Source organism: Ambystoma mexicanum, chromosome 14, assembly GCF_040938575.1.
Source record: "Ambystoma mexicanum isolate Mex_15411 chromosome 14, UKY_AmexF1_1, whole genome shotgun sequence".
In the NCBI taxonomy this organism is placed as follows: domain Eukaryota; kingdom Metazoa; phylum Chordata; class Amphibia; order Caudata; family Ambystomatidae; genus Ambystoma; species Ambystoma mexicanum.
This window is the reverse complement of record NC_090940.1, coordinates 551,997,314-552,020,269: the sequence shown is the minus strand read 5'-3', so window position 1 is coordinate 552,020,269 and position 22,956 is coordinate 551,997,314. Positions and strand designations below refer to the sequence as shown.

At 47.9% G+C, this 22,956-nt stretch overlaps 1 protein-coding gene across 7 annotated transcripts in view; it reads right to left on the bottom strand.

Annotated features, from left to right (window-relative positions):
• CEP128 (centrosomal protein 128) overlaps positions 1–22,956 on the bottom strand; it is an 864,240-nt gene that overhangs the window by 506,061 nt on the left and 335,223 nt on the right. For all 7 annotated transcript variants that reach the window (XR_011283785.1, XR_011283784.1, XR_011283786.1 and 4 more), the window contains one exon: positions 18,193–18,543. Coding sequence is in view for 4 of the 7 variants with exons in the window: in XM_069637862.1 (XP_069493963.1) it covers positions 18,193–18,543 (351 nt within the window). In the remaining 3 variants the exon portion in view is untranslated. The remainder of the gene's footprint in view (positions 1–18,192; positions 18,544–22,956) is intronic.

The following is a 22,956-nucleotide window of genomic DNA, read 5'->3' as shown; positions in this document are numbered from 1 at the left end:
GGAAGTTTGGGTGGCTCATACCCAAGAGTGTTTTTATATTTTCAGTTTGTTTTTTTATAGTAGTTGTAGGTTTAAGTTTTATTGTGTTTTGTGAATTCATCACTAGGAACGGGGTGCTCAATCCACTCATGTCTTACTCTTTTCAAATGAATTTGAAGGTGGTATCTTGGAATGTGAATGGAGCTAATTGTGCTACAAAGAGGAAAATGATTTTGATTAAACTGGAAGAAATGGGGGCAGATGTTGCGATGCTTCAGGAGACTCATCTGCTAGATACAGATATAGATAAATGGAAAAGGGGTTGGGTCGGAGATGCTTATTGCTCATCTTTCACTACTAGTTCTAGGGGCGTGTGTATCCTGTTGAGAAGAAATTTGCAGATTTCTGAGATGCAATGTGAAAAGGATGCAGAAGGGAGGATTGTCTGTGTCAGTGCAAATATTCAAGATGTTCACTATTGTTTCTGTAACATATATGCTCCAAATGGGGGGGATGGTAGTTTTCTTGTCTCTCTAGCACAGTTTTTACAGGATATACATGCAAGTAATGTTATTGTGGGTGGGGACTTTAATGTTGTCCTGGAACCTGAACTTGATAAAAGTATGGGGGCAATGGATGGCGTAAATACTCTGAAAAGGTCAGCTTTGAAAAGGTTAATGGCTGAATGGAACCTATCTGATGTTTGGAGATTGCAGAACCCTTCAATGAGACAATATACATTCTTCTCTGCAAGGCATAATGTTTACTCAAGGATTGACCTACTTCTGACTTCTGGCCTCTGCACGCAATCATTCAAAGGGGCAGACATTAAACCGTTACTGATTTCGGATCATTCTCCAATCTCCATAGACTTGCAATTAGCCTTTCCTGTTCCAAAATCTAACACATGGCGGATGAATGTCTCACTTCTAGAGGACATGGAAATTGTGGATAAGATAGTCCAAGAGGCGAGATTTTTTGTAAATGAGAACTGGACTGGAGAAGTCAAAGTGGAGTTTGTATGGGAAGCCTTTAAGTCACATATGAGGGGTATCCTGATTGGATTGCCAAGCAAGAAAAAGAAACAGAGTTGCAGAAGTGAAGAAGCTCAATGAGGAAATTCAGGGTCTTGAAAGGGGCAATATGCATGACTTTTCAAGTGATACTTTAAGAGTGCTGAAACTGAAAAAGGAAAAATTGGAGGATTTGTATTCTTCGAAGGCTGATTGGCTACTTTTTAGAACCAAGAGCAATTACTTTGAAAAAGGCGAAAAATGTGATCGGCTTCTTGCTCATCGCTTGAGAGTCATGGATAATGAAAGAAAAATCAATGCAATAGAGAGACCGGATGGAATGGTGACTTTTGATCCTATGGAAATTAATGCAACGTTTCAGTCATATTACAAAACCCTATATTCATCAGAAGTCAATTTATCTGAGAATGAGATTTGTCAATTCATTGAGGACTGTCATTTGAAGAAAATAAGTGCAGATTAATTGGAATGCATGGAAAGAGAGTGGAGTGTGGAGGATCTCAGGAAGGCGGCTTGTGCATTGAACGCTGGGAAATGTCCTGGTCCAGATGGACTACCAGCAGAACTTTATAGAATCTTCCCAGGGGAGGTTTTTGAACTTATGTTGGAAATGCTGCGCGTATCCTTAAGAGATGGGTGCCTTCCAGTTTCAACAAGGCACGCTTCGATCTCTGTTTTTCTGAAAGATGGACAGTCACCAGTTAAGGCGGGCAGTTATCGCCCGATCAGCTTACTGAACATAGACAATAAGATTTTAGCCAAAGCATTGGCCATGAGGATTGAATCTTCTCTTATGGATATTATAGATGAAGGTCAGTCAGGCTTTGTGAAGGGAAGACATGTATCAGATAATATGAGAAGGCTGTTATTGACTTTATTTGAAAGCAAGAAGCATCAGAATGATGTGGTGACATTATCACTGGATGCCGAAAAAGCATTTGTTCGTATTGAGTGGAAATATCTTTTAAGTGCCTTGAAAGGATTCGGATTTGGGGAACACATGATCGGATGGATAAGACTGCTGTATTCGCGCCCTACTGCATGTGTTCGGACTAATGGCATGAACTCTGAGGTTTTCGAGCTTGAGAGAGGCACGAGACAGGGCTGTCCTTTGTCACCCATCCTGTTTGTCATTGCTATGGAACTGTTGGCGGTGAAGATAAGAGAGGAGGAGAGAATTGAAGGAGTCCATTATGGTGCGGCCAACCAAAAAGTTTGGCTGTATGCGGATGACATGTTATTGGTGGTTCAGAATGTGGAGAACTCGATTCCTGTACTGATTGAGTTGATTGGTGTATTCAACAGAATTTCCGGATACAAGATCAATTGGGCCAAATCGGAAGCATTGCCAGCGTCGGCCTCATGCAATATTTTGAAAATGAGGAATTTTGCCTTCAAATGGTGTCCGAGTAAGAGGAGATACCTTGGAATTTGGTTGACCATCTCAAAAATTATGGATGTCAACCTTGTTAGTGTGGTTCAATCCCTGGAGCTTGATTTGAAGAGATGGAGTGAACTTAAATTGAGTCTATGGGGGAGAGTGAATGCCATCAAAATGACTTCCACGCCATGTGTCAATTATGTGCTAAGTATGCTCCCCTTGGAAGTGAAAAAGAGCTTTTTGAAGAAAATTGAGGGTTTAATCCAATCTTTTCTCTGGGAAAATAAGCAGCCGTGCCTCAAATTGTGGAAATTGCAGCTGCCCCAGGACTGCGGAAGTTTGGGTGTTCCGGACTTTGCAAACTATCATTTGGCTTTTGGAGCCAGACATCTGGTTCCATTTGTTGACAATTCAAATGATGTCTGGACGCTGGCGGAATCAAGCCGTTCATCTCCATTACCTCCTAGAGCTATACTGTCCACGGTGGATGGATCTGGGTATCAGTCATCTCCGCCAACGAAATTTCTGAGAACGTGCTGGAAGGAGCTGTGGAAGAAGAGTAATCGCAGAATTTGTGATAATGATTTTATCCCTATCTGGTTGAATCCAGGAATACTGGCGAATGGAAAGCCGCTACTGTGGTTGAACTGGCTTCTAAGTGGTGTAATATGGCTGAGCGATTTGTTTGAAGATGGCAAATGGATCAGTTTTAAAAGACTTGCACAAGTTAAAGATCTCAGTGACTGTACAATGCGAGAATACAGGAAATTGAGGAGAATCCTGCGGAATGAGGGTGCAGTTGATGGTAATGGATGGCAGATGTGGTTGTCTGCGTATAAGGCAGAGGGAGGTATGGCGTCTAAGGTATACAAGAATCTGGCCCAACGTCATGTACCGGCAGAGGAATTACTATCGAAATGGTCTGAGATACTTGGTTCAGATATGTCTGAGGACAGATGGAGGTGTATTTGTAAAAATGTGTCTCTCACTTCCATTAATTTGGGAGAGCAAAGCCGACAAATCAAAATTCTTAACAGAGTGTTTTGGACTCCCCAAAGACTTCATGCAAGAGGAATGATTGATTCAGAGGCTTGCTGGAGGTGTAAACATGCAGTTGGCTCTTTTGAACATATGATCTGGGATTGTTATGAATTAAGGACATTTTGGAGGAGAGTCACTGAGAAGATTAATGAGGTTCTAATGTTGCAGGAGGAATTTGACTACATTACTGTCATATTGGGAGAGGATGATAAGGTGGAAGAACTTACTTACCCACAGAGATGCTGGTTGTTCAGGGCAGCAAATTCAGCCAAGAAAATAGTTTTGAGGAAATGGAAATATGATGAGAGACCGACCTTTTCAGAGTGGATTGAGGATTTAAGACAGGTTTCCAGAATTGAGGAGGTTGTTCTCAGCAGAAACAAAAAAATGAAATTTTTTGATGACATGTGGGGTAGATTCTTGGATGAGTTGTAATGATATTTTAGATTGATTTGTGTTACGTAGGGTAGGAGATGGTGGTATGTGGAAAGATAACTTGTGATGAATTCTATATTTATAGCGTTGATGAATCTAATGCTCTGTATGTTTTTATGTAAATTTCAATAAACTTAATAATGAGAAAAAAAAAATGCTCAAAGGCAAGCATACTAGTCCCAAACATGAAAAACAGTCTACATACTAAAAAAAGATTTGGACGAAATACACACCTTTTGGCTTGCTACTCAGACACTTCAAAAAACTCTGACGAGCTGCATGCAGACTGGCAATGCAAACTGGAAAGGGATGTGGGACCTTTTCGCACACTCAGCCACTTTCTAACAAGGGTCAGTGATGAAACGGATGCACCACCGTGCAAAGTAGAGCTCATTCAGGGTGGGCTGAAAAGGCCCTCCCTTGAGAGACACACACATTGACTCTTAATCATCATTCGCACCCGAAGAAGGGAGCTCCCCCAATTAGGTGGCTGGAAAAGGGGATGGGAATACACTGTGTACCACCTGCTTTTGTCAGCTACCCGAGGCCTTCCCTGGGAGGTGCCATCTTGATTGTGGGGAGGTAACGGGGAGCCTCTCTGTTGCCTCCCCACGTCCTGTCCCCTTCATAACCACCCACAAAGACATCTGTACCTTTTCTTCAACCGGTCCCCACTTACCTGCTGGACCAGAGAATTGTGCCCCAGTCCCGCACTCCTCCCACCCGCAGCAGCCACCATGGAAATGGAAAGAGGATCAAGTCCCTTTTCATATGGAGGTGGCCATCTTGTTTTTTTTTTAACGGGACATTGGGCTCACACTATACACGCTGAGCCCATGTCCTGAAAAAAATGTGTAAACTATTTGCACCCCAGGCGAATCCTGGGTGTGAATAGCCATCATCCCCTTGTCAGGGGTGTACATGGACGATAACGGACCTCAGCCCTTGCTTTGCCAGGGTCTGCCTATACTCAGGCTGGCAGGAATTCACCAGCCATGTACGCCCCCCCCAATAAAGAACAAGCACCAATACAGCAATAAAAAAGTGTGGAATCCAGGTTCTGACTAACCACAGTAAAAGCCCACATTCTAGTTGTTTCCTTTGTGCTTCCCATAGCTTCCAGCTCTCTAGCCAATCCGCAAGCTTGGAAGGGAGGCTCCAACCACCTGTTAAGGCTGCATTGAAATCTTCTCTTTGTGATGAGTGCACACTGGTCAGTGGTCAAGAAAATACGGACAAGTGGTGTCACAGGAAGCCCCAGGTCAAGCTGCCCTTTTTTCACCTGCAGAAACTATCAGCATATAGACCCTTTACAAAGCTGTTGTGTGCGTGATGACCTTAACCCTCAGTAGAGGCCCTCGCCATGGGCCCGGAACAACCAACTTGGACTGAGGTAATCAACCTCAGAAAGCAGACCTAGTGTGGACTTAACTGGATCGGATGTGTGCATTGTTGTTTTAATGCCGCAGCAGGCATGCTTTGAAGCCATCTTAAGTTGCCATTGAGAACCGTGGAAATAAAACCTTTCACTAAGCACATCCGATACCCAAACACCTGAACAACCAGCGCGCCAATTAAATCATTCAATTCCCCAATCTGCTCCAGGCCTGGCTCATAATAAGGCTTGCAAATGCCCAGCGCATAATTAAACCTACTCGGGGATATCTACACAGCCGGCACAGGGCTAAATTAATTGCAAAACTGCTGAGCATGTTTATCAACAGAGCCGAGTTTACAAGCAGCAGCAGCAGCAGCAGCAGATTACAGCACGTCCAGGCGCAGCAGCTGAAATCCGTCGCTGATCATCTTGCCCGACCATAATACTGTGACAGCTTGCATTAAACAGAGACTCGAATGTAAACAGCAATATGGGCAGTACAACATCTACAGGGCATCCATCTATCGAGACTCACAGAACGAGGCCACGTGCCAACGCCTACGGAGCCAAGGCACGGAAGACCCAGGCATAGGAAGCCAAACATTTATCAAGATAAAGATTAGCGGCAGGGCCAGAATTAAACATGGGGCCTCATTACGACCCAGGCGGTAAGGGTACCGGTAATCCCTTACCCCCCTATAACGAGGTCCCTTCGCAGGTCCCTTCCTTAACGGCTGGTAAATGGAAATTGAAAACCTGGTAAAACGAGCCATTAAGGTAGGGCCCCGCAAAGGGACTTTGGAGGTAATTACGGTGCCGCAAAAATGCGAATGGGGAAGGCCCAATGGTGAATGGGGAATTACCGCCCCGCCAACCCTGGAATGGGGCGGTAATTCCGCCATTCACCATGGCGGAATTGGTAAAATACCAGCGGCAACCATGGCGCTACTAGCGCCATGGTTACCGCACGGGTCGTAATGAGGCCCATGGTGTTCAACTGTGGATCAATGAAGACCCGCGGCCACAGTCAAAAAGAGGTCTTGCAAGGGTCAATAACATGCACACGTGTTTAGGAGAATCAAGGTCCACACAGGGAGCCGGGCTTGTGCTGGAGCTGCAGCCAGTAAGGGCCACCAAGGGGAGAGTAAGCAGAGCTTGTGCCATTGCCAGACCAGCACTCTGCCACCAATGGAATTGCGTGTAACCACGAAGAAGCGGCACACCATGTCATTCCAGGAAAAGGCATTTATCCTACACCAACACGTTTCGCTCAAGACGCTTTTTCAAGTTGATGGCCCATGTGATGGTATGCATATACACTAAAGGCCTGATCACGAGTTGGGCGGTAGCACTTAAATGCGGCAGTAACTAATACCTCCACATTTAAGGGCTAGCCTGATCACGAGTTGAGCACTAAATGGGCTGTGTAACCTCCAGCTTTTTGCTGGAGGTGAAAATTCCATTTATCGCCCTGTTTTCAGCACAATTCCCGCCGGCGGTATCAGCGTGCATTAATAGCACTGAAAATGCCCAATTGTGTCCAATGGAGAATGGGGATTTCCCATAATCGCCCAAACCCATGATCCGGCGCGGTTCCAGATGGCGCTAACGCGATTAACATTGGGCGGTATCCTGGCAGTGTTACCGCAGGGATACCACTCAATTCGTGATCAGGCCCTAAATGCCTTAAAGGAAATCTTACGATACACTGCGAGGGGGGAAAAAAAGAGAGTGAAGACAGACTCGCAAGTAAAAATGGGGTGGGGGAAATCAAGCTAGCAAAAGAAAAATCGACTAAGCAGAGTGGTAGCATGGGCTCCGGTCGAACAGATGGATGGAACTAGTGTATTAATATAAATCCCCTAAAGTGCTAAGGGCAAGTATTTTCGTCTTGAATTCCCATAGGAAGTAATTGTAGGTGGCTCTGCCCACTCACGCCATTAAGCTTAAAAAACATGAAGTGGTAGAGGTAACAGAAAGCAGGCTGGAGTGCACACAAGTTGAAGAAAATGCATGGTGAGGACACCAGATGAGGGTGTTAAACTCCATAACTATGTCCATCGGTTGGTAGTTCTGGAAAGGGCAGCATCCTGGTAATGCCAAGAGGTAATCTATAGAGGGTTGCCGATGGGTACCCCCATAGTGGAAAGAGGCAGGGTGAAGACCAGGAGTGTACAAAGGGCATTGGTTAAAGGCACACAAGGAGCAGAAAGAGGGATGGGTGTCCGGCCGGCCAAGGATAGGGCGGAGATGCACAAGATTGGGGAGAATGGACAAATGAAAGAACATTGGGAAGGGGAGACTGGAGAGTTGAGTGGCGAGAGGGTGACAGGCCGCTGGTTCAAGAGTTGAGACATGGCATTACAAGCAGAGTAGAGTGTAGAAAGGTGTGTCTTCCTCTATCTGTGTTGAGGCCCATGCCAACAGATCCAAGAATCATCCAATGGGGCCCTGCTGGTCACCCTTTGAAAAGTCTGTTCAAAATCCTGAGTATAGGTTCAACGAGCTCTATCCTCTAAAAAGTCATCAGGTAGAGATCACTTTGGTGATGTCCCTTGAAGTGGTTCGCTTCTAGGGATTAACGTGCAGGAAACGTGTGTATTATATGTCTATAAGGCATGTAATGCAGAACACTGACTCTGTGGTGCTGCAAGCAAGGGGGCACAGGCCATAGGAAGGCAGACTTCAGAACATGGAGATGAAATTGAGATACAGTGGCTTACCTTTCAACGTCCATGGAACATTTCTGGTCAGGTAAGAAGGTAAGGACAGCGAAGGGCAAAGGGCTACATTCTCAAGGAACCTGGGATTATTTTTCTCTGGGTTTAAATCACTCGGACCGAAAGTCGGTCATTTGAGATGACGGTCTTCCCTTCACAGGTGGACAGAGACTGATCCAGTGGGTAGCTTTCTTGACAGCCGGTGTTCTTCCTCCCTGACGTCTCCTTTTGAAAGGGATTGTGGAAAGTCTTATCGCGCTTGCAGATCTGAAAAGATGGAATGTACTTTGGAAGTTTAAGAGGTGAGCTAGATGGATCATGCATTTTGGAGGGTCCAAGTAAAGTCTGTCAGAACCGTTGAGGCAGAGAATTATCATGGCATTTGTTACCCCCATCTTGCACGGCACGTTAAGAAAAGGTAGTGTCCTTTTCAGCAAATACAAGTGCTAGTGAGATGTCCTGGTTGCAAAGATTATCGGTGAGGCAAACAAGACTTCCTCAAAGAGAATATATCATAGTTTCCAGCTTCCTTCACTGGGGAAGGCAGAAAGCCAGCTGAGGAAGGCCGGAAGCCTGGCAGACCAAGAGAAACGCAGAGATGACAGGAAATGGAAGAGGATGCAGGATCAGCTTGATTGTCCTTCTTGGTGGCCACAGTTTGGAGGACGACTGGTTACTGCACCCTGTCCAACCTTGGCCTGTTTGGTTCTGAGTTCTAATGCGCCCCCTCCAGGGAGCGCTCTGCTTTGGGTCGTCCTCCCCCTACAAGAGAGGAAGTCAGAATCAGCAGAGGCTTCTTCTAGTCCTGGTTTATACCCTTGACGGTTAGGGTGCACCAACCCCAGCAAAGACCGTCTTGGCCAATGAGCTTGGGTCTTGAAGACTTGACCCCTCCCTTCAGTTGTGTGGGTCGCCATACCTGTTGCTCCAGTTTATGCTGCTGATGGGGTTAGGAAGGCTCTGCCCCCTTCACCCACTATGTGTCTAGCTGTCCCTACCTTCAGGTGAGCCACCGCTACATTCTCTGTTTGCTGGCTGCGTGCCTTTGGCAGTCGCCGACGCGGGTCGCTTTCTCTATCTGTTCCCAACACGGAGCACACCAAAGCTGCACCATGTGTCGCTGATGTGTTACATGTTGCGGGCGACCCGTGTCCAGCATGCAGGGTGTCTGTTTGCCCGGCCGTGTAGCCTACCGCTGTTCCGTCCCTACTTTTGGCCCACCATCACAAGAGGAAATCAGATTTCAAACTGTTTAGGCCAAGAGCATTGATAATCAGCCAGTCTTGAATGCGAGACATGGATGTGCTGAATTGTTGGTTATCTTCCTGGTTGTTTTCCAGTTTAAATATAATGTGTGTTGTAAGCATTCATTTGAAAGAAGGAGGATGGGAGCATAAGGCCAGCTAGAGGTTTCATTTATGTTTTTGGTAGAATGCTGTTTTCCATTTTACAGACCATGGAATAGACCAGCAAGTCTGACCTGGGGTGGAAGGGGTTAAGCTCTCTGCTTGGTAGTTCATGTTGTGATGACATGCTGGCTGTTTATTGGTTGGTGGGGTTTCCCTGATCATCAGTGAGGGGTGCACGACTGTCGTAGCAGTAAAGCGTCCCCCTGGAGATTGTATGAGAGAAGCTATTCCTTGGTGAGTGAATGGCTGACAGAAGACTGAGACAATGAACAGGTGTTAAATCCCGAATGAATAACGCTAAATGTACAATATGTCCCGAGTGTTTCTGGAGACCACTGGGCTTTGGATAACTACGGTTGTCCATGAAATAACCGAAAGAAAAAAAAATACCGAATGAGAAATTACAGAATATTTTTCGGCGGGGGAGGGGACGGGGGGATCTAAAAGGTGCTACGGGGCGTTCTCAACTAGCCATGATAGTAGTGGCACCGAGACCCGCCACGCTGGGAAGCCGAACCAAAATCAACAGAATACTAAATGTCCATGTATTTAAAATGAATGGCACCATTTTCACGATAGCTTTCTTACAGCTGTTGACATTTAATCATTTTGAAAAGCTTTTAGCTGCTCTATCGCTGAAAATGTGCTTCCTCATGAAGGCAAATCTCATCCCATAAAGGTTTAACAGTGGATTCCATGGACCAGCCTTTGGAATGGGTCTTTATAGTCCTTCTTGTGCCATCTTCTCTGCACAATCAAATGTTTCTGTCATGTGTTTGGGTAGATCGCAGTGATTTCTCTATAGCAGCTCAAACACATTGCATTCCTTGAGGGGCTTGAACATTTATTTAAACACTTACTATGCGTCTAGAACTCGCCCCCCCCACCAGAAAGCATACCCCCCCTGCCACCACACACTATCTCACTGCCTCCCTCCTGAGAGTAGCCTGAGCTACCAGTCTCCAAGTGAACAGTGAGATCCCCGTCACCTAGAACTCGTTCCACTGGAGCACCCTGCTCAACTGGTGTCAACCCACTCCACGAAAGCCCCCAGTAACTTGGGACACTTACGAATCCAGGATCTCTCGAGCGCTGCAAGAGCGTCCTGATCTCCCCATCCCAGCCAGTGCTCCCGATCTCCCCATCCCAGCCAGTGTGTTCTGATCTCCCCATCCCAGCCAGTGTGTCCTGATCTCCCCATCCCAGCCAGTGTCCTGATCTCCCCATCCCAGCCAGTGTCCTGATCTCCCCATCCCAGCCAGCGCGTCCTGATCCTCCCCATCCCAGCCAGCGCGTCCTGATCTCCCCATCCTAGCCAGTGCTCCCTGATCTCCCCATCCCAGCCACTGCTCCTGATCTCCCCATCCCAGCCACTGCTCCTGATCTCCCCATCCCAGCCAGTGCGCCCAGACCTCACGAGCGCGGCGAGCGTGCCCAGACCTCCCAAGATGGTGAGTGTCCACATCTCCCGAGCCCAGAGAGCGTGCCCACATCTCCCGAGCCCAGAGAGCGTGTCCACATCTCCGAGCCCAGAGAGCGTGCCCACATCTCCGAGCCCAGAGACCGTGCCCACATCGCCGAGCCCAGAGACCGTGTCCACATCTCCCGAGCCCAGCCACCGTGCCCACATCTCCAAGCCCAGAGAGCGTGCCCACATCTCCAAGCCCAGAGATCGTGTCCACATCTCCCGAGCCCAGCCAGTGCGTCCACATCTCCGAGCCCAGAGAGCGTGCCCACATCTCCGAGCCCAGAGAGCGTGCCCACATCTCCAAGCCTAGAAACCGTGCCCACATCTCCGAGCCCAGAGAGCGTGCCCACATCCCCGAGCCTACAGAACGTGTCCACATCTCCGAGCCAGAGAGCATGACCACATCTCCAAGTTCAGAGAGCGTGCCCACATCTCCAAGCAAAGATCACGTGTCCACATCTCCAAGCTCAGTGAGTGCCACACATCTCCAAGCTCAGCGAGTGCCACACATCTCCAAGCTCCAAGCCCAGTGAGTGCCACACATCTCCAAGCTCCAACCCAGTGAGTGCCACACATCTCCAAGCCCAGTGAGTGCCACACATCTCCAGGCTCCAAGCCCAGTGAGTGCCACACATCTCCAAGCTCCAAGCCCAGTGAGTGCCACACATCTCCAAGCTCCAAGCTCAGTGAGTGCCACACATCCCCAAGCTCAGCGAGTGCCACACATCTCCAAGCTCAGCGAGTGCCACACATCCCCAAGCTCAGCGAGTGCCACACATCCCCAAGCCCAGTGAGTACCACACATCTCCAAGCTCCAAGCTCAGTGAGTGCCACACATCCCCAAGCTCAGCGAGTGCCACACATCCCCAAGCTCAGCGAGTGCCACACATCCCCAAGCTCAGCGAGTGCCACACATCCCCAAGCCCAGCGAGTGCCACACATCCCCAAGCTCAGCGAGTGCCACACATCCCCAAGCTCAGCGAGTGCCACACATCCCCAAGCTCAGCGAGTGCCACACATCCCCAAGCTCAGCGAGTGCCACACATCCCCAAGCTCAGCGAGTGCCACACATCCCCAAGCTCAGCGAGTGCCACACATCCCCAAGCCCAGCGAGTGCCACACATCCCCAAGCTCAGCGAGTGCCACACATCCCCAAGCTCAGCGAGTGCCACACATCTCCGAGGCCATGTAGGTTTTCTCCAGTGCCAGGGTGCCAGAGAATCCAGCACTTGTGTTTCTAGTGCTCCGCATGGGTGTTCCGAGCTGCCAGTCAGCGGGCAGATGCAGAGTTTCCCAATATTATCTTAGTGCCGCCTCTCAAATTGGAGAAAATGTTAAACAAGTGTGTCCATCACAATGTCTAATGCCCTTTGTGACCAATTGGCAAAAAAGGCCCCTTTAATTTTGTAACCCTTTTTTTGTTCTTAAAGGTCGGGTTTCAATCTTCCCTGCAAACCCATCTCTATTGCTGCTGCTCGGCATGTTGTCATTTTTCCATTTTTGTGAAGACATTGCTAAGCACCTTCTCTTGATAGCAATGCACTGCCTGAACACCGAGGCACATGTTATGGGAGACTAATCAGCTGCGCTTTGCAATGGCCATGCTCTAATAAAGGTGAAGATTGTTAGTTCATGAGGAGCCTAACTCGTGACCCGTGTTGGGGGATCGGGGGGGAGGGGGGACCGGGTCAAAGCGCCGGACCGGGTCCAAACCTTGCATTGCCCCTGAGCGATACTGAGGAATCCAAATGAAGAATCCAATGGTCCATAACCAGATACCCTGAAGCTCTGCTTTTCGACTGCTCAGCATGCATCCTAACTGTGTTTGAACACCACCCCATCCGTGCCCCCCCCCTTCTGACTGTCTTTTTTTAATATAATGGTTTTGTAGCTTGTTTAGGCCCTGAGGTCCTAAACAGGCTCCGGGGTCACCGGCTTTGGTATATACAATGAAAGCTGCCACCAGGGCCATTTTAAAAGGAAACAAAAGGGCTTCCAAACAAAAAACAAACATAAAATAGGTTAAGAAGAATCGTTGCTAGAACTTCTACACAATGAGAAGGGAAAAGAAGCTTTCACCAACATCAACACACCACTCTTTAACAGGCTGCAAAGCATCGCGCCTGGTGCAATCCCTCCGAGCCTCTGGGTGTCCTACATGTATTTATTTATTTTATTTAGGCATTCATATGAGTGCACCAAGCACGACGGCATCTGGGCGCTGGTTACAGTTTGAAGGGGGTAGTGGAGCGGACACGCAGGGGGTATGCAAGGACTCTTAGTTGAAAAGGTGAGTTTTCAGCTTCTTTCTGAAGCAGCCATAGGAGAGTTTGTCACAAAGGTGGTCAGGGAGCTTGTTCCAGAGAGCGGGGGCATGGCTAGGAAGCTGGACCCCCTTCTCTCATGCAGTTGAATCTGGGGCGACGGGGCAGTGTGTAGGCTGTGCGTTGTGGCCTAGTTTTGCGTCTGGAGATTCTGGTTTTCAGGGAGGAGGGGGCATTGTTCGAAACGCGCCGGTGAGTGAAGGATAAGTCTTGAAGTTGATCCTGTCCTTGACCGGGAGCCAGGGAGTGGCTTTCACAACTGTGGCTATGTGTTCACGCTTTCCAAAGAGCTGCTCTCAGAAAGTTCTTTTGGATCGAATGGAGTTTGCAAAGATTTTTGGTGGCGGTGCTGCAAAACAGAGTTGCAGTAGTCAGATTTTGAACAGATTAAGGCTCGGGCGACTGAGTCGGTTTTTGGAGAACAGGAATGGTCTGCTGGCGGTGATGAGTTTGGCGTCATATCCTGCGGTGGAGGCAATGTGATTAGTGTGGCAGGTCATGTTGAGGTTGGAGTGTAGGTAGACGCCAAGAGTTTTGACAGTGGTGGCAATGGCGGTAATGTGGCTGTCTATGGTGAAGGATTTGTAGACCTGGTGGAGCTTAGCTAGTCTTGACCGGGGGACCACAAGGAGAAACTCCGTCTTCTCATCATTGAGACAGAGAGTGTGTAACCATCCAGGTTTGAATCATTTCGTAAAGGTGGTTGTTCTTGAGTGAGTCTTGTGCGTGGTTGCCAGAAAGGGGGGTGAGGATCTGGGTGTCGTCTGCAAAGTTGGTGTATGAGACACCTAGTGAATAGAGGTGGTCGACGAGGGGCTTGGTATAAATGTTGTATTGTGTGGGGGAGACGCAGGAGCCTTATGGCACTCCACATGCAGTGGGGTGGGGTGTGCTGAAGCTTTGCTGGCAAACATCCTGGAAGTCCTTTCAGCGAGGAACGAGGTGATCCATTTAGCTGCGTCTGGTGAGAAGTGTGCTGAGGACGCGAGGTAGTCGCAGAGTATGTTGTGGTTGACTAGGTCAAATGCGGCGGAGAGATGCAAGAGTAAGGAGATATGTCCTCGGTCGTTGGTGTCACTGAGTTGAATTTTTAGGTCTAGTAATGCGGTTTCAGTTCCGTGTTTGGGTTAAAACCCAGATTGACAGAAGCCTAGGATGTGGCGTGTTTCTAGGAATTCCTGGATTTGCAGGTAGGCAATCGTGTCAATGATCTTTAGCAGGAAGGGGACGATGGTGATGGGGCGGTAGTTGGTGGCGATGGCAGGGTCGAGGGAGGGTTTTGTGAGGAGGTGGATACCCAGGATTCGTTGTGGGCTGCAGGGATTGTGAAGAAGGCGAAGGAGTTTACGAAGGCAGTGATGAGGGGACGGAGGGGTTTGGCACAGTCCTTCACGGTGGGGATAGGCATGAGTCCCCTTTGCCATTGGTAAGGTTTGAGACCTTTAATGATGTTTCCCAGGGTGAGGTCACTAACGGGTTGGAATGCGAAGGGGGGAATTCCCTGGGTTCTGCAGATGTGATGGTGGCCTGTGGATTTGGCTTTCTTAGAGTCTATCTTTTGTTGTAGGAGCGCTATTTTGTTGGTCAGGGTGTCTTGGACGGTGTTGCACCATGCGTTGTCTTTGTATATAGTGCAGGGGGTGGCGCAGGGTGTTTCTGGCTCCCGGAGGATAGCAAAGAGCTTGTGTAAGATGGAGGAAGCTTTAGAGATCCATTCACCCCTGCAGCTGCCCCCAAAAAATAAAAAAAGGACCATGCGGCGCCGGTTCCCGATCACAGAAGTGAAAGGGAACTAACTGGCACTGCTGGGATATAGAGCGTTTTTAAAAGGTAAGTAGGGTGTGTGTGGGAGTGTGTTGGGGGTGTGGTTGCGAGTGTGGGTGGGGGTTTGTAGGGTTTTTTAAATTATGTTTGCATGGGAAATGTGCAAACCTTTTGTGGTGCGTACATTTTTCATGCAAACCTTTCCGTTGCTGACTTTTCCGCGACGGAAAAAATCACGTAGATCCGGTTTCTGCTGCTCTTTTCTTCATTCATAGGACATGTTGGGCGTTCTTTCATTTCCTGGTTGTCAGGGGGGCTAGGAGGTCGAGGGTGTTGGTAAGAAGCTTGTTGTAATGCTGTACCAAAGTGTTGGTGTTGGATAGGGTCTGCCTAAGGAGGGGGGATGATGCAGTAGCAAGTGTGGTTGCAGGAGCAGCTGGCTAGGATGGTGGCGGGTTTGGGGGTGGCAGCTATGGTGGAGGGGACTGGGGATGGAGAAGAATAGGACATGGTGGGATCACAGGCAGGGGTTGTTGGCTAGGATTGAGGCAGTACTTTTGTGGCCAGAATCCAGACTAGTGTTCGGCTTTTGGCGTGGGTGGGTTCAGAGGCGAGTTGTGTGTAGCTTAGGGCTGACATGGAGTTAGCCAGCGTGGTGGCATCTGGACCTATTGGTTCATTGTAGCCGAGGTTGAAATCTCCAAGGATGAGGCACTGGGTGGTGGGTTTGAGGTTGTTGAGGGCTAGTTGAGGAGGTCTGCCTCAATGGTTCTGCTGGGGCCTGGGGGCCGGTAAATGAGGTGTAGGTTGACTGAGGTGTTGGCCGAGCATTGTTCTTGGCTGAAGTGCTTTCACAGTTGGGGGTAGAGGTGGGTGTAGGGTGATGGAGTAATTATAGATTATGGCGACACCACCTCCAGTTTTCTGGGTTCTGTCGCAGTGTAGGATGGTGTAGCCATTGGGGATGGCTAGGGAGAGTGCTGGGCCAGAGGAGGGTGTGAGCCCGGTTTTCCGTGAGAGAGAGGATGTCTAGATCTTGTTTGATTATTAGGTTGTGGATGTTGTGTGCGTGGGCTACCAGAGATCTTGTGTTAAGTAGGGCGCATTGCAGAGTGAGTGATGTGGTGGGAGGGGTGTCATCGGTATGCGTGGTGTTGGTGGGGGTGGGAGTGGCCTGGGGGAATCGTGGTTGATGGATGGTGCAGTATTTGGGATAGATGTTGGGTTCTGAGCTAGGGTGAGGGAGGTAGAGGTTAGTGGGATTGGTGGTGCGGGCGGTGAGGTGGGTCAGTCCGTTGCACAGCAGGCGGGCAGTGCATTCGGCTTTGTGGAACGCACTGCTTGCGGGTTGCCGGCGGAACACTTGGCTGTGAGTGGGATTGGAGCACGGGGGGGGGGGGTTGAGAGGTGGGGTATATGGCAGGTATATGGGGCGAGGAACGTGCATCCATGGGGTGCGGTGGCAGACATATCGGCATGATGGTGGGGGGGCCAGTGAGTTTACTTAGCAAGGCTTTGTGTGCTCCTAGAGCAGGGTGGGACGTAGTGTGTCCTGGGCTGCATGGTGGTGTGTGTTCTTGGTTGTGTAGCTCATGTGCTTGTAGGGGCAGGGCTCATTTTTACAAGTGTGGAGGGATGCGGGGGGAAGAGCAGTAGGAGGTGGGTGGGAGGCGGGGGAACATTGTTTGTTGTTGGTGGGGAGCCAGATCGAGTCAGAGGAGCTCACTTAGTTTTGTGGATGAGTTCGAGGCAGCTATGTGAGGAGGGGTTTCGGCTGATAGCGCGGGTGGTTTGTGGGTTGGCCAGTGGGTGCAGGCGGTGTGTGCGGGGGAACTTGGCACTCTACTAATCCTACCAAAGCTAGTACAGTGTGTGAAGAAGTCGTTCGGTTGCAATAAGGGGCTAGAAATACGATTGCATAGCATGATCATGTGTGGGGCTGAGGAGAGAGCAATGGTAATGGGGGTGGTTGTTAGGGCAAGGGGGTCCGCTCGTTTGATGGATTGGGCACATCATTTCCCGATCTTGCTAGTGGGTACACAATCGAGCACATGAACTGTTGGTGACAGGCATGGCTTACCTTTGAGATGTTGGGGGCGCGTTAGCTCGCAAAGATTGGTTGCCAGGTGGGTTTCGGGCGGCAATAGGCCACATCTCCGGCAGAGACCGGCAGAGGCTGCTGGTTATGGCCTTTGCTTCAGGCCTTCGGTTCTGGCCGGCTGCGTCTCCCGGCTAGGAGTGCTGGTTATACATGCTACATCAGACAACGCTGCTGCCTTCGAACCCCTGTACCTGGGACGGTGCATGAATGCAGACTATTGCAATATGAAGGGCTTACATAGTTTGGATTCAAGACAGTGTACATGCAAAAAAGAGAATGCGATGAAGTTAAGTTGTGGTAAACTGTAAAAGACAGACTGGTAGCCTAAAAGGCAATTCTTTGTCAAACTCCATTCATGCATTGAAAGGTTCCGCTATGGAACATTTTCACCATTCAAAATCCAAACTCATCTCTTTGGGCAGTTATCTAGCCTTGCACCATCTTTAGGAGCCTTCTGCCAGTCTCTTATGCTCGGTTTTCCTGTGCATCTTGCATGCAGTCCTAGGTAGGCAAGGAGTACATCATTTATTTGGAGATCTAAGAAGGAATGCATGCCACCTTCTGTTTTCAGAGTGCTTTGTGCTGGACCACACAAAACAGAAGTCAAAAGCACTTGGAAAGTGCACGATATGCCAGGCTTAGGGTAGAAGGGGAGTTCTGCAGGCTTCAGCTATCCTCCAAATATGTGACAGCGATTGGAAAGCCTTGGGATGGGTTAAGACCCATGAACCCAACTCTTGACTTAGAGGGGGAAGTATTGGGAGCTGGTGTTAAATGTCTGATCAGCTGATAGCAGCAAAGACAGTTGGGTAGGATATGTGAGGTGTATAGGATCCCGGAGATCAAGTGGCAGCCAATGAAGCCAACATGTAGTAGGCAGAGGCTTTTGATCTCACTTTCAGACACACAGCATAATCGACAATGGGAACCGCTACATCTTTGTGCAAAACTGGGCTTGTTGTATGTAATTTCTAGTGCCCGCCAACAGACCATGGTGGTATGGCCAGCTGTTGTGTAGCATGGCAGGGCCGGCATAGCAAGTTACAAAACGAAACGCTCTTTTGCAGCATATGCAGCATCAGTCAGAATAGATTTGGGATTCCCAACGCTACAGACAGATACAGACCATGTTTGCAGTGGCAGAGATCTTTCACCTACCTGACTGTTTCGATCCATCATCTCGCTGCTGGCCTCCCCCTGCTTCTCCAGCTCACGCTCGAGCTTCTTGCATTTGAGCCTCCATTGCCTGATGGTATCCTGCGCCTTTACTTTGAGTTCTTCCTTCTTCCTCTCACTCTCTAGTCTCAGGGCCTCGGCCTGCCGCAGATCGGCCACGTAGCGGTCCCCTTCCCGGGCTGCATCCTCCACCTGCTGGGCTAGTTCAGCACTCTGAAACTCAGCCCGGCGGCGGTCTGCTTCGCAGGCCTCGTAGCGCCCCTGTATCTCTTTGAGTTGCTCCAGCATCCTAAGCTGCTGCTTCTCCCTCTTCTCCAGGTCAGAGGTCAGCACCTGGAAACACAAAGGCATGCACCCATTAGAGTTTTTCATTCATCAATCAACTGCAGAACTGTGGCACTTCCATCTTCCAAAACCTCAGGATTTAAGCTTTTACAGTGCTTTGCTAAATCTCTTCCATCCTCACGCCACATGAGGCTGTCATTTAAGGACCCACTGATTACACAGAGACATTTGCAGATCACCTGACAGCCTTTCCTCTGCTCCTCCACAGAATGAGACGCAAGCCCTGATGGCCTGCTGCGAATTTAACACTTGGACCGATCTTACTTTCCCTGATAGCCAACACCCTCTAGATGTTCTAGTGAACATGGGATTACCAGCCAGTGCACAAACCCATCCATAAAGCAGGTCACCAATTAGATCTGTTTGCATCTGATGCTACAATGGGTTTATAGTGATAATGTCGAAAAAAAAATGTCGACTTACAAAAATGTCGAAAAAAAATTTCGAAAACAATGTCGAAAACCTATACATAATGAAGAGTCAATTTTTAGAAAAAAAAATGGCCAAAAAAATGTCATTTAGCACTATCAATAAATACATAAACAAGAGTCCCCCAAAACCCCCGCCACCTCCCCCCACCCCCCACCACCCTCTCACCCCTCATACTCAACACATTTTAATTATATATTTATTTATTCAATAAATAAACAAGGAAAATATCATTTACTAGGGGGGTCCCTCCAACCCCCCTCACCAAACACCCCCCTGCTACCCCCACCCCTCATATTCAACACATTTTAATTATATATATTTATTTTTTTCTAAAAATTCGACAAAATGTAGAAACAATTCGACATTATTGCTTTTCAACATTATTTTTTCGACATTTTTTTTCCGACATTTTGACTGTCAACATTATTGCATTCGATATTATCACTGACCACCGCTACAATGATGGCGAACCTTTACTTTCAACTGGGCATAACAAAAAGCAAGTTGGGTTACTTTTTCTTTCTCATTTAAAATAAATATTATCCCATAAGATTATATCAAAACTAGATCATGTGACAGCAGCTGGCTATGGAGTAAGATACACTTCTGCCTATTGAGTTATCAGTGTGAGGATCTATCCCAACAGTGACATCCTTTGTCTTGTGCCATCTTAGAAGCTTGGTGCACATTGCGTCCAAAAGAGGTAATATGTCCACCAACTCGCAGCTCCTCCAATGGCTTGACTGAAAATACACGAGATGAGAAAAAGATCCTGCTCACCGAAACACCTATCGAGGCCCAACTAGTGCCTAAATTCACTCGTGGCATATAGTGGCAAGCGTGGTTGCATTACATACTAAACAGTTGAACCCACATTTTATATGATGGGCGTATTAACAGCCCTGAGTGAACTAGGGGAGTGTTTCAAATCCTAGACGGGCATTCAAAAGCAGAAACTCAATCAAGAAGGACTGTTCCCTCTCCCAGCGTTTATGAAGTTCCCTAAAGTAACTCTTTGCTCACAAGACATCTACCACAAGACATGCAATCCCACTGCTCCAACGAGATATTACCACCAACCCTATCCACCCTGATGTTGACAAATTGATCTTATTTAAATTGCTCTCATTAGATCCGGTTGATACAAAGTGGCAGATGTGCTCTAAATTTTGGATCCCTGCCCAACCAGGCCACAGAAAACCATTCCTTCTACCACTGGGCCATGCCTACAGGCCAATGTACATTTTCCATTTCAATTTGGCACCACAGCTTAAAATTCGAGCCTGCATTAGACCTGCCACTCTTAACCAAAAAGAACAACTTTTGATATATAAGGTCTTTGAAATTTCCCCCGATCTCGAACCTCCTCTTTATTGGCAACCCAAGAGATTTCAATAGAAGGGCTAGTTTCCATTACTGGCAGATTAAGGAGAGAACGGACTAGAGGCTATATTAGTCTCCTCATGCCTGTGGAATTTGACAACAGTTGATTATAATAGATCTATAAAAATGCTGATTGCCTATAACCAACAGGGAATCCAAGAAAAGTCTTCAGCCAGCTCAGCTCATTCTTGGACCAATTAAATTCCACCTTTTAGATGACAACTATATTTAACCTGTGAGGTGCCACATGGATCTTTCCTGTGCTACCTTTTATTTGACATTTCGGTGTGCCCACTTGCAATGTTGATAAGGTCATGGAGACCATGGGCTTCTTTCTGATTATAGATACACTACACAGACTCTGGAGGGTTCTATGACGTTTTACAGACAATTTTTTCAATGGAATATTTACCAAATAAAACCCATTGAAAAAACGAGTTGTAATGTTTTATTTTTTATTTGGAGGGCTTTGCCCTAAAGCCCCACTTCTCTACACTTGTATACCTACCCAACCCTCTCCCTACCCATTTTATCTCCTTACCTCCTACCCCGCTCTATATTTCAATGAGTGTTGTTGTGTAATTTATTTCCAGGAAAGGTTCTGCCAAAACAACCCAGCTGGCAAAATGATGTACCCTTTGGAGACCCCTTGATCTGATTTTCCCAACGTGAAACTGTCCGAGCCTCAAACCACTCTGGTATCAGTGTCTGACTTGCCTCATAACTAGCACCATTCCACTCCCAGATGAGTAGGAGGGCACTCACCACCTACCCCATCACCACCTTCGGACCATGAACAATGTGGCCTCTGCAGCATTCACTGAGGTATTCTTCCTTAAGGAAGTAAGATAGGACATGGAAAGTATAGGGCGAAAAGCAATTCTGGAAGAAGGTAAATTAACATGCCGTAGAGACTGACAAAAATACCAATTAGCCATTTCCCAAACGAAAAAAATGGTACAACCAAAACCAGATAAGGAAGCCCCCAATAGGTCAGCTGAACTGTTCCTAATATTCAAAGAAATCATGAATCCAGAGTGCCTCAAATCCAAACCCGAATTCTCCCAAACTTTCATAGACGTGTTAAGAACCTTTTTCTATCAAGACAACTGAGGATCTTGAAAGCTCAAGCCCCAGCGGTCATTCGGACACTTGTCAGAAAAGTTCAGATAACCAAGCAGCATTTCGCATTTTCCGCAAAGTATCCAGCAAGGCATCCTCAGGATAACCCCAAATTGAAAGCATCTGGCAGTCAACAATCCTTGCCCAGCCAAGTTGCAGAAATGGCAAATTAACTATGTGGTCCTGTCAATTGCATCCCTACATAATACCTCTTTCACGATAGGGTGCATCACTGTGACCCTTAAAAAAAGCAACCATCACCTGCAACCTAAAGTACGTCCTTGCTGATACAATAGAACTTGCCGACTACTGCCCAATAGCTAACCTCTATTAAGAGACTAAAATCTCAGAGAAAGTGGTTACCCACAGAAGTCCAACAATACCCATAAAAAGCTATTACATGATCGGCAATTAATACTTAGACAATGTAGGGCAGGGGTCTGCAACCTGCGGCTGTCCAAATGTTTTGCACTACCAGTCTCATGAACCCTCTGCGTTCGATATGTTGGTATGAGGAATTTGACGATCCGCAGAGGGAGTGAGCGCTCGCCTGGGCTTTTTTGAAATGTTGTAAGGAAATTGAAAGATGAGAGATCAACCTCCGCAAAAAGTGTGGGGCTATTGCATACACATTTTCCTTTGCTTGCCGCACAACAAAAACATAGTCGTGTGTACTCTGAGTTAACACAGCCAACAGGTGCAGTCCTCCTGTCATGTTCAGCTGGAATGTGACAGCCATAGGTACATCAAAGCATCTCAAGAAGGGGGAAGGCAAAACATTCCTCCTGCCATGGCCAGCCTCATTAACTGACAAAGGCTCCATGGGTCCACCCTATCCTTTATCCACCCTGCTGATGGCAGTGCATACTGATGAGTTAATAGAAACAGGCTTGTGAGAGGCCTGCTCACAGAGCTGACAAAGGGGACAGGAAACCCAACACCTTATTTATATGCATCAGTGTCAACCTGAAGTCAGTTCCTGCCCTTAGAATCAAGGGCAGTGAACCCGTCATGTCATAATCAAGAACCACAGAGCACTCCATTAACCAGGGAGACCCTTTGATCCAAAACTGACAGGAAGATCGGTGGGACTTAGTAGTACATGCTTTCACCCCTTTACCTTTCCTGTTGTAAAACACTCTGGTTATGACCTCACACATAACAGATGATTGTTGGTGGGGACCCAGGATTGGTTCATTAAGGTAGGCTTAGCCTACACCAATCACTGGGGCCCATGTCTCGGGAGGATAGCTCAGGGGCAACGTGCTCGCCTTGGAAGCAAGACGAAACGGAACACAGGTTCGATCCCCAGGTCCGTGCTTAGAAACCTCTGGCTATTAAGCGCGTTATAAATAACCTATCATATCATTTGGCTTTAAAGGAGGGCTGCGCCCCTCTCTTAGCAGATCATCCGACGACTTTGAAAGTAGTAAGAAGAAGAAGAACTCATTTGAACCCTGGCTG